Here is a 12441-nt window from a genome sequence, read left to right as displayed (position 1 = left end):
CAGTACTACTGATTTCACTGAGAGTGAGGCAGATATATATTATTACTGTGTAAAACCTAGCAGTACTACTGATTTCACTGAGAGTGAGACAGATATATATTATTACTGTGTAAAACCTAGCAGTACTACTGATTTCACTGAGAGTGAGACAGATATATATTATTACTGTGTAAAACCTAGCAGTACTACTGATTTCACTGAGAGTGAGACAGATATATATTATTACTGTGTAAAACCTAGCAGTACTACTGATTTCTCTGAGAGTGAGGCAGATATATATTATTACTGTATAAAACCTAGCAGTACTACTGATTTCACTGAGAGTGAGGCAGATATATATTATTACTGTGTAAAACCTAGCAGTACTACTGATTTCTCTGAGAGTGAGGCAGATATATATTATTACTGTATAAAACCTAGCAGTACTACTGATTTCACTGAGTGAGACAGATATATATTATTACTGTGTAAAACCTAGCAGTACTACTGATTTCTCTGAGAGTGAGGCAGATATATATTATTACTGTGTAAAACCTAGCAGTACTACTGATTTCTCTGAGAGTGAGGCAGATATATATTATTACTGTATAAAACCTAGCAGTACTACTGATTTCACTGAGTGAGACAGATATATATTATTACTGTGTAAAACCTAGCAGTACTACTGATTTCACTGAGAGTGAGACAGATATATATTATTACTGTGTAAAACCTAGCAGTACTACTGATTTCTCTGAGAGTGAGGCAGATATATATTATTACTGTATAAAACCTAGCAGTACTACTGATTTCACTGAGTGAGACAGATATATATTATTACTGTGTAAAACCTAGCAGTACTACTGATTTCACTGAGAGTGAGACAGATATATATTATTACTGTGTAAAACCTAGCAGTACTACTGATTTCACTGAGAGTGAGGCAGATATATATTATTACTGTGTAAAACCTAGCAGTACTACTGATTTCACTGAGAGTGAGGCAGATATATATTATTACTGTGTAAAACCTAGCAGTACTACTGATTTCACTGAGAGTGAGACAGATATATATTATTACTGTGTAAAACCTAGCAGTACTACTGATTTCTCTGAGAGTGAGGCAGATATATATTATTACTTCATAAAACCTAGCAGTACTACTGATTTCACTGAGAATGAGACAGATATATATTATTACTGTGTAAAACCTAGCAGTACTACTGATTTCACTGAGAGTGAGACAGATATATATTATTACTGTGTAAAACCTAGCAGTACTACTGATTTCACTGAGAGTGAGGCAGATATATATTATTACTGTGTAAAACCTAGCAGTACTACTGATTTCACTGAGAGTGAGACAGATATATATTATTACTGTGTAAAACCTAGCAGTACTACTGATTTCTCTGAGAGTGAGGCAGATATATATTATTACTGTATAAAACCTAGCAGTACTACTGATTTCACTGAGAGTGAGACATATATATATTATTACTGTGTAAAACCTAGCAGTACTACTGATTTCACTGAGAGTGAGACAGATATATATTATTACTGTGTAAAACCTAGCAGTACTACTGATTTCTCTGAGAGTGAGGCAGATATATATTATTACTGTGTAAAACCTAGCAAAACTACTGATTAATCTGAGAGTCAGGCAGATATATATTATTACTGTGTAAAACCTAGCAGTTCTACTGATTTCTCTGAGAGTGAGGCAGATATATATTATTACTGTATAAAACCTAGCAGTACTACTGATTTCACTGAGAATGAGACAGATATATATTATTACAGTGTAAAACCTAGCAGTACTACTGATTTCACTGAGAGTGAGACAGATATATATTATTACTGTGTAAAACCTAGCAGTACTACTGATTTCACTGAGAGTGAGACAGATATATATTATTACTGTGTAAAACCTAGCAGTACTACTGATTTCACTGAGAGTGAGACAGATATATATCATTACTGTGTAAAACCTAGCAGTACTACTGATTTCTCTGAGAATGAGGCAGATATATATTATTACTGTATAAAACCTAGCAGTACTACTGATTTCACTGAGAGTGAGACAGATATATATTATTACTGTGTAAAACCTAGCAGTACTACTGATTTCACTGAGAGTGAGACATATATATATTATTACTGTGTAAAACCTAGCAGTACTACTGATTTCTCTGAGAGTGAGGCAGATATATATTATTACTGTGTAAAACCTACCAAAACTACTGATTTCTCTGAGAGTGAGGCAGACATATATTATTACTGTGTAAAACCTAGCAGTTCTACTGATTTCTCTGAGAGTGAGGCAGATATATATTATTACTGTGTAAAACCTAGCAGTACTACTGATTTCTCTGAGAGTGAGGCAGATATATATTATTACTGTATAAAACCTAGCAGTACTACTGATTTCTCTGAGAGTGAGGCAGATATATATTATTACTGTGTAAAACCTAGCAGTACTACTGATTTCACTGAGAGTGAGGCAGATATATATTATTACTGTGTAAAACCTAGCAGTACTACTGATTTCTCTGAGAGTGAGGCAGATATATATTATTACTGTGTAAAACCTAGCAGTACTACTGATTTCTCTGAGAGTGAGGCAGATATATATTATTACTGTGTAAAACCTAGCAGTACTACTGATTTCACTGAGAGTGAGGCAGATATATATTATTACTGTGTAAAACCTAGCAGTACTACTGATTTCTGAGAGTGAGGCAGATATATATTATTACTGTGTAAAACCTAGCAGTACTACTGATTTCACCTAGAGTGAGACAGATATATATTATTACTGTGTAAAACCTAGCAGATATACTGTAGCATTCAGCAGAAAAAACATGATTATTTGTCTCTTTGAAAGGAAACCATCAAGTGATAGATTTTAAACAAATACATGTCTGTCATCGAACAATCCCGTGCCGTGATTAGATAGTGGAAAAAAACACCAAACTTTTTCATAATTTCTTTAAACGATAAAAGCTAATTTACCAGCCTTTCTGAAAATGTATATATAGTGTTTTGGAATGAAACCATCCAATTGCTTATATTACCATTAGTTCCCAATAGTTACAATGTTGTATTTTAATTTAAAATATATAAAAAAATGCGGAGCACCAGGCTGGAAACCACTGATCTGAAACCTTTAGGATGTTCAACAACGCACTGTGGGGGCACTGTGGGGGCACTGTGGGGTCGCTGTGGGGTCGCTGTGGGGTCGCTGTGGGGGCGCTGTGGGGGCGCTGTGGGGGCGCTGTCGGGGCACTGTGGGGGTGCTGTGGGGGCGCTGTGGGGGTGCTGTGGGGGCACTGTGGGGGCACTGTGGGGTCGCTGTGGGGGCGCTGTGGGGGCGCTGTGGGGGCACTGTGGGGGTGCTGTGGGGGCACTGTGGGGGCGCGGTGGGGGTGCTGTGGGGGCACTGTGGGGGTGCTGTGGGGGTGCTGTGGGGGCACTGTGGGTGTGCTGTGGGGGCACTGTGGGGGTGCTGTGGGCTCACTGTGGGGTCACTGTGGGGGTGCTGTGGAGACACTGTGTCGACACTGTGGGGTCACTGTGTGGACACTGTGGGGTCACTGTGGGGGACACTTGGGGTCACTGTGGGGGCACTGTGGGGGCACTGTGGGGGCACTGTGGGGGCACTGTGGGGGCACTGTGGGGTCACTGTGGGTTCACTGTGGGGTCACTGTGGGGTCACTGTGGGGACACTTGGGGTTGGACAAAACCCACTGAGTCGATGATGGCTCCGAAAGCCATTTGGAGTGGGTCTGTGGACTTTTCCATTTGAATATTAAAGTCACCAAAGATTAGAATATTATCTTCTATGACTACAAGGTCCGATAGGAATTCAGGGAACTCAGTGAGGAACTCTGTATATGGCCCAGGAGGCCTGTAAACAGTAGCTATAAAAAGTGATTGAGTAGGCTGCATAGATTTCATGACTAGAAGCTCAAAAGACGAAAACGTAATTTATTTTTTTGTAAATTGAAATTTGCTATCGTAAATGTTAGTAACACCTCCGCCTTTGCGGGATGCACGTGGGATATGGTCACTAGTGTAGCCAGGAGGTGAGGCCTCATTTAACACAGTAAATTCATCAGGCTTAAGCCACGTTTCAGTCAGGCCAATCACATCAAGATTATGATCAGTGATTAGTTCATTGACTATAATTGCCTTTGAAGTAAGGGATCTAACATTAAGTAGCCCTATTTTGAGATGTGAGGTATCATGATCTCTTTCAATACTGACAGGAATGGTCTTTATCCTAGTGAGATTGCTAAGGCGAACACCGCCATGTTTAGTTTTGCCCAACCTAGGTCGAGGCACAGACACGGTCTCAATGGTGATAGCTGAGCTGACTACACTGACTGTGCTAGTGGCAGACTCCACTATGCTGGCAGGCTGGCTAACAGCCTGCTGCCTGGCCTGCACCCTATTTCATTGTGGAGCTAGAGGAGTTAGAGCCCTGTCTTTGTTGGTAGATAAGATGAGAGCACCCCTCCAGCTAGGATGGAGTCCGTCACTCCTCAGCAGGTCAGGCTTGGTCCTGTTTGTGGGTGAGTCCCAGAAAGAGGGCCAATTATCTACAAATTCTATATTTTGGGAGGGGCAGAAAACAGTTTTCAACCAGCGATTGAGTTGTGAGACTGCTGTAGAGCTCATCACTCCCCCTAACTGGGAGGGGGCCAGAGACAATTACTCGATGCCGACACATCTTTCTAGCTGATTTACACGCAGAAGCTATGTTGCGCTTGGTGATCTCTGACTGTTTCATCCTAACATCGTTGGTACCGACATGGATAACAATATCTCTATACTCTCTACACTCGCCAGTTTTAGCTTTAGCCAGCACCATCTTCAGATTAGCCTTAACGTCGGTAGCCCTGCCCCCTGGTAAACAGTGTATGATCGCTGGATGGTTCGTTTTAAGTCTAATACTGCGGGTAATGGAGTCGCCAATGACTAGAGTTTTCAATTTGTCAGAGCTAATGGTGGGAAGCTTCGGCGTCTCAAACCCCGTAACGAGAGGAGTAGAGACCAGAGAAGACTCGGCCTCTGACTCCGACCCGCTGCTTAATGGGGAAAACCGGTTGAAAGTTTCTGTCGGCTGAATGAGTGACACCGGTTGAGCGTTCCTACAGCATTTCCTTCCAGAAACCGTGAGAAAGTTGTCCGGCTGCCTGGACTGTGCGAGGGGATTTATACTACTATCTGTACTTACTGGTGGCACAGACGCTGTTTCATCCTTTCCTACACTGAAATTACCCTTGCCTAGCGATTGCGTCTGAAGCTGGGCTTGTAGCACAGCTATCCTCGCCGTAAGGCGAGTACAGCGACTGCAATTAGAAGGCATCATGTTAATGTTACTACTTAGCTTCGGCTGTTGGAGGTCCTTACGAATCGTGTCCAGATAAAGCGTCCGGAGTGAAAAAGTTGAGGAAAAAAAAATATATATATATGAACGGTAATTAAAAAGTAAAAACCGTAAAGTTGTCAGGTAGCAAAATAGGTTGGCAACAAAACGCACAGCAACTCGAAAACAAGTCTGCAAGTTGTGACCGGAAATGACTTCAACACGCTGGAGTCGTATATAGCCTCCATATTTACTCTGTACCGGTACCACCTGTATATAGCCTCCACATTGACTCTGTACCGGTACCCCCTGTATATAGCCTCCACATTGACTCTGTACCGGTACCCCCTGTATATAGCCTCCACATTGACTCTGTACTGGTACCCCCTGTATATAGCCTCCACATTGACTCTGTACCGTAATACCCTGTATATAGCCTCCACATTGACTCTGTACCGTAATACCCTGTATATAGCCTCCACGTTTGACTCTGTACCGTAATACCCTGTATATAGCCTCCACATTGACTCTGTACCGTAATACCCTGTATATAGCCTCCACATTGACTCTGTACCGTAATACCCTGTATATAGCCTCCACATTGACTCTTTACCGTAATACCCTGTATATAGCCTCCACATTGACTCTGTACCGGTACCCCCTGTATATAGCCTCCACATTGACTCTGTACCGGTACCCCCTGTATATAGCCTCCACATTGACTCTGTACCGGTACCCCCTGTATATAGCCTCCACATTCACTCTGTACCGGTACCCCCTGTATATAGCCTCCACATTCTCTCTGTACCGGTAACCCCTGTATATAGCCTCCACATTGACTCTGTACCGTAACACCCTGTATATAGCCTCCACATTGACTCTGTACTGGTACCCCCTGTATATAGCCTCCACATTGACTCTGTACCAGTACCTCCTGTATATAGCCTCCACATTGACTCTGTACCGGTACCCCCTGTATATAGCCTCCACATTGACTCTGTACTGGTACCCCCTGTATATAGCCTCCACATTGACTCTGTACCGTAACACCCTGTATATAGCCTCCACATTGACTCTGTACTGGTACCCCCTGTATATAGCCTCCACATTGACTCTGTACCAGTACCTCCTGTATATAGCCTCCACATTGACTCTGTACCGGTACCCCCTGTATATAGCCTCCACATTGACTCTGTACTGGTACCCCCTGTATATAGCCTCCACATTGACTCTGTACCAGTACCCCCTGTATATAGCCTCCACATTGACTCTGTACCGTAATACCCTGTATATAGCCTCCACATTGACTCTGTACCGTAATACCCTGTATATAGCCTCCACATTGACTCTGTACCGTAATACCCTGTATATAGCCTCCACATTGACTCTGTACCGTAATACCCTGTATATAGCCTCCTCATTGACTCTGTACCGTAATACCCTGTATATAGCCTCCACATTGACTCTGTACCGTAATACCCTGTATATAGCCTCCACATTGACTCTGTACCGGTACCCCCTGTATATAGCCTCCACATTAACTCTGTACCGGTACCCCCTGTATATAGCCTCCACATTGACTCTGTACCGGTACCCCCTGTATATAGCCTCCACATTGACTCTGTACCGGTACCCCCTGTATATAGCCTCTACATTGTTATTTTACTGCTGCTGTTTAATAATGTGTTACTTTTATTTTCTATTTTTTACTCATCTGTTTCTGTCATCTTGTAAGTAAGGCTTTCCCTGTAAGGTCTACTACACCTGTTGGTTAAGGGCTTGTAAGTAAGGCTTTCCCTGTAAGGTCTACTACACCTGTTGGTTAAGGGCTTGTAAGTAGTGCTTTCCCTGTAAGGTTCACACCTGTTGGTTAAGGGCTTGTAAGTAAGGCTTTCCCTGTAAGGTCTACTACACCTGTTGGTTAAGGGCTTGTAAGTAAGGCTTTCCCTGTAAAGCTGTTGGTTAAGGGCTTGTAAGTAAGGCTTTCCCTGTAAGGTTTACACCTGTTGGTTAAGGGCTTGTAAGTAAGGCTTTCCCTGTAAGGTCTAAACCTGTTGTATTTGGTGCATGTGACAAATACAATTTGATTTGATTAGATTTTTTAATTACAGTACACATGATATTTTGCCACAGACACGTTTGATTTGTCGATCGGAAGTGGTATTATTTCAAATGCAGAACAGGTATTTATCTAATATTTACAGATGCTCAAAAGGAGCCATTTGAAATAGATTCTGACTGTGCTCGTCCTTCAGCTTGATGTGCCTGGTCTGAGGCTCACTACCGACTTTGGAACTCAATAGTGAGTGTTACAACCGAGGACAGACGTGCTTCAGCCCTCAGCAGCCCCATTATGTAGAGCTTGTGTGGCCTACCACTTTACGCCTGAGACGTTGTTTCTCCTAGATGTTTCAACTTCACAATAACAGCATTTAGAGTTGACTGGGGAATCTCTAGCAGGGCAGAAATGTGATGAACTGACTTTGTGGAAAGGTGGCATCCTATGATGGTGCCACGTTGAAAGTCACTGAGATTTTCATAGAGGCCATTCTACTGCTAATGTTTGTCTATGGAGATTGCATGGCAGTGTGCTCGATTGTATACACCTGTCAGCAACAGGTGTGGCTGAAAGAGCCGAATCCACAAATGTGAAGGGGTGTCCACATACTTAGTTTATATGTGTGTATATATATATTAAAAAATTAAGTAACCTTTATTTAAGCAGGCAAGTCAGTTAAGAAGAAATCATTTATTACAATGACGGTCTACCGTGGAACAGTGGGTTAACTGCCTTGTTCAGGGGAACAGTGGGTTAACTGCCTCGTTCAGGGGAACAGTGGGTTAACTGCCTTGTTCAGGGGAACAGTGGGTTAACTGCCTCGTTCAGGGGAACAGTGGGTTAACTGCCTCGTTCAGGGGAACAGTGGGTTAACTGCCTCGTTCACGGGAACAGTGGGTTAACTGCCTCGTTCAGGGGAACAGTGGGTTAACTGCCTCGTTCAGGGGAACAGTGGGTTAACTGCCTCGTTCAGGGGAACAGTGGGTTAACTGCCTCGTTCAGGGGAACAGTGGGTTAACTGCCTCGTTCAGGGGAACAGTGGGTTAACTGCCTCGTTCAGGGGAACAGTGGGTTAACTGCCTCGTTCAGGGGAACAGTGGATTAACTGCCTCGTTCAGGGGAACAGTGGGTTAACTGCCTCGTTCAGGGGAACAGTGGGGTTAACGGCCTCGTTCAGGGGAACAGTGGGTTAACGGCCTCGTTATGGGAACAGTGGGTTAACTGCCTTGCAGAACAACAGATGTTTACCTTGTCAGCTCCTGTTACTGTCCCAACGCTAAAACCACTAGGTTACCTGCCGCACCAAAAGTGTAATATAGTGTAATATGCACATACATTTATACTAACTAGACACAGACGCACATATCACGGCAACGTTGCTTCGCTAAACTCATGCGCAGAAACACATTATCGGGTATAACGGTCGTCTCACGCAGAACTGCGCATGTGCAGTCCGTTAAAGCCACTCCTTCGATATCAAGTCATTTTTGACTAAAATAATAACGTAACAGTTTGTCACTTTCCCGAAGTTGGAGTAATAACATGTTCAAATACTTAATTCATTGGCTCGAATCTAGGTTGTGTCTTTAGATTTCGAGAAAATGTACAACTAAGGAATCATTTTTCACTTCTGACTTCTCAAACCCCAAATCACGGCATCGGTCGACTTCCTACAGTCTTCTTCCCAGCGGTCCCGGTAGACTCGGGATGTTGCGTCTGGGTTTAGGAATTCTGGTTATGTAATTTCCTCATGAAGTTGAAAGTAAGTTTGCAGGCGAATGCACTTACAAAATGGATGTTGAAACTGTGGCGCACATTTCTCGGCAACATTAGAAATCGGGTAAAAGTATTGATTTGAAGGAAAGACGAGCAGATTCTGGTAAGTCTAGAGGCAACATACAAACTATTATATAGTTAGGTCGTCATCAGACATTAAATAGTCGAGATTAGGTTTGATCTATGATCACTGATCATCATGTGTGTAGTGCTGGGGAGAACCTTCATTTTAAGAAGACACGAAGAAATTATTCTGATCAATTCTAAATAAATTATATTTAATTACCAGGTGAATGGTAACGTCACTGTTACAAAAAATATACATTTCTAATAAGATTTTAGGACGGTTAGCTGAAGCTGAATAGTAAAACAAAATGGAGGATGGATTTTATCCATCTTCTGAAACAGGGCTCTCTGATCCTTTTCCTGGAGAGATACCATCCTGTAGGTTTTCATTACTATTCAAAACTAGTCAACTGATTAAAATAATTCGTTGATTTATAAGATAAATCAGGTTAGTTACAACTGGGGTTGGAGTGAAAACCTACCGGAGGGTAGCGCTCCAGAAACAGGGTTGGAGTGAAACCCTACCGGAGGGTAGCGCTCCAGAAACAGGGTTGGAGAGAAACCCTTACCGGAGGGTAGCCCCAGGAACAGGGTTGGAGAGAAACCCTACCGGAGGGTAAAGCCCCAGGAACAGGGTTGGAGTGAAACCCTACCGGAGGGTAAAGCCCCAGGAACAGGGTTGGAGTGAAACCCTACCGGAGGGTAGCGCTCCAGGAACAGGGTCGGAGAGCCCTGTAATGAAAGGCTATTCAATAGATAGATATACATCTGTCGGTACAAACTTTGATTGAATACATTTTGACGTCATTTACATACATACATATGCTCCCTAAAAAAAAATACATCACTGCTTATCATGACGACCGACCTGATGGCCTCCGTTGAAAATGTTGTAAAAAATATCAGGCCTAGGCTACATTCTCTGTCCTGCTACTGGTAGGCCTGTAACGTTATGTGAACTGACCTGAACAGGTTTAGACTGGTCATCTATGATATGTAGGTTATATACAGTACATTCTCTGTCCTGCTACTGGTAGGACTATAACATTATGTGAACTGATCTGAACAGGTTTAGGCTGGTCATCTATGATATGTAGGTTATATACAGTACATTCTCTGTCCTGCTACTGGTAGGACTATAACATTATGTGAACTGATCTGAACAGGTTTAGGCTGGTCATCTATGATATATAGGCTATAGCTGAGGTATAGACCTTGATCTGCATATCACTAACAAACTGCTATTATACATTATAACCTAGTCTACTTTACATAATATAACATCTACATATCACTAACAAACCACTACTATACATTATAACCTAGCCTACTTTACATAATATAACATCTACATATCACTAACAACCCACTACTATACATTATAACCTAGTCTACTTTACATAATATAATATATCACTTACAACCCACTACTATACATTATAACCAAGTCTACTTTACATAATATAACAAATCACTACCAACCCACTACTATACATTATAACCTAGTCTACTTTACATAATATAACAAGGAACTCTGCGGGCCGGCTGACTAATAAAGCCTACTACCTAATTCAAAAACAGGTGCACTCAATCAACACATAAGGAGGGGGAGGAAATAATCAGTAGCAGCTAGTAGGCCAGCGACGACGACCTACATTATAACCTAGCCTACCTTACATAATTTAACATCTACATATTACTAACAACCCACTACTATACATTATAACCTAGTCTACTTTACATAATATAACATCTACATATCACTAACATCCCACTACTATACATTATAACCTAGCCTACTTTACATAATATAACATCTACATATCACTTGATGCAAAAAAAACCTTTCTGAATGGATCAATGACTTCCCCCTCAGATCAATCATGTCCGTTTTAGCCCTTCTGTCTACATTCTCAGATACATTTAGAAAATAACAGATTGAAAGACAATAAATAGCCACTTTTGGTGAATAAAAATAAGTGTGAGACATGGCCTTGTGTTGCTGTACTGTCTATAACTACCTTAACAAACTGTGACTTATAATTATTATTGACAGTTGCCATGGAGATGAAATGTCACAACTACATGTTCATGTGATGCATTAAATCACCTGACTGTTTCTATGTCTGTTAGTAAATGTTTTATTTCTCAAAGAGATAATGAATACATGAGAACAATTGACAATCAATAATTAGTTGTCACTGTGTTAACCACAACCAACATGTTGGATCTCTGTTTAGTTGTCACTGTGTTAACCACAACCAACATGTTGGATCTCTGTTTAGGGGTCACTGTGTTAACCACAACCAACATGTTGGATCTCTGTTTAGTTGTCACTGTGTTAATAACCACAACCAACATGTTGGATCTCTGTTTAGTTGTTACTGTGTTAACCACAACCAACATGTTGGATCTCTGTTTATAGGGGTCAGTGCTCTAAAATGAGTCTCTCTGGGGAGAGAGAGGAGGGGGGCCCTGCCTCTAAAATGAGTCTCTCTGGGGGACATGACACCAAAGCTAAGAGGTAAGATGACAATTTGATGAAGAATTTATTAAGTTTATTTCCAAAATAAATAGCTATCTTAAGATGAATGCACTTACTGTAAATAGCTCTGGATAAGAGCATCTGCTAAATCAGGGGTTCTCAATCCGGGGTCTGTGGAGGTACTGCAGGGGTTCTCAATCCGGGGGCTGTGGAGGTACTGCAGGGGTTCTCAATCCGGGATCTGTGGAGGTACTGCAGGGGTTCTCAATCCGGGGTCTGTGGAGGTACTGCAGGGGTTCTCAATCCGGGGTCTGTGGAGGTACTGCAGGGGTTCCACAGCACCCTGACTGTACTCGTTGCAATGTAAGACATTTGATAGGATTTTCACGACACGACCACTTGATATAATGGAATGGAATGGAATAATATAATGAACTCTTAATTATTGCCTAATATAATTGAATGCATATTTTTTTTACCAATTCTGATGGTTGTTACAAACAGAATTTTGACAATATTACCGTTATATCAACACATTCTTCACACCCCTTTAACAACTCTAAATATCTTTGGCATAGTAGGCATCAAGTCCCTTGCCAATAATGTTGCCTACAACGTTGCAACAATGTTCATATTCATCAAACACATAAGACACATAATTTTGCACGCCCAATTTTTCAGTTTTTGATTTGTTAAAAAAGT

General features: G+C 41.7%; 1 protein-coding gene and 1 long non-coding RNA gene across 3 annotated transcripts in view; both read left to right on the top strand.

The window, feature by feature from the left end:
- LOC139421744 (uncharacterized) overlaps nt 1-12441 on the top strand; it is a 261838-nt gene that overhangs the window by 67768 nt on the left and 181629 nt on the right. The gene's annotated exons all lie outside the window — the stretch shown is intronic.
- Nucleotides 8922-12441, top strand: part of LOC139421719 (NLR family CARD domain-containing protein 3-like) — a 91872-nt gene continuing 88352 nt past the window's right edge. The window contains exons 1-2 of one of the 2 annotated variants that reach the window (XR_011635671.1): nt 8922-9291; nt 11680-11778. Coding sequence is in view for 1 of the 2 variants with exons in the window: in XM_071172833.1 (XP_071028934.1) it covers nt 11696-11778 (83 nt within the window). In the remaining variant the exon portion in view is untranslated. Of the gene's footprint in view, nt 9292-11614; nt 11779-12441 lie in introns of those variants that run through there. The other variant, XM_071172833.1, reaches the window with a different exon arrangement.

This window comes from Oncorhynchus clarkii, chromosome 12, assembly GCF_045791955.1.
Source record: "Oncorhynchus clarkii lewisi isolate Uvic-CL-2024 chromosome 12, UVic_Ocla_1.0, whole genome shotgun sequence".
Classification (NCBI taxonomy): Eukaryota; Metazoa; Chordata; class Actinopteri; order Salmoniformes; family Salmonidae; genus Oncorhynchus; species Oncorhynchus clarkii.
The sequence above is the reverse complement of the archived record's forward strand: the minus strand, read 5'-3'. Positions and strand labels throughout refer to the sequence as shown.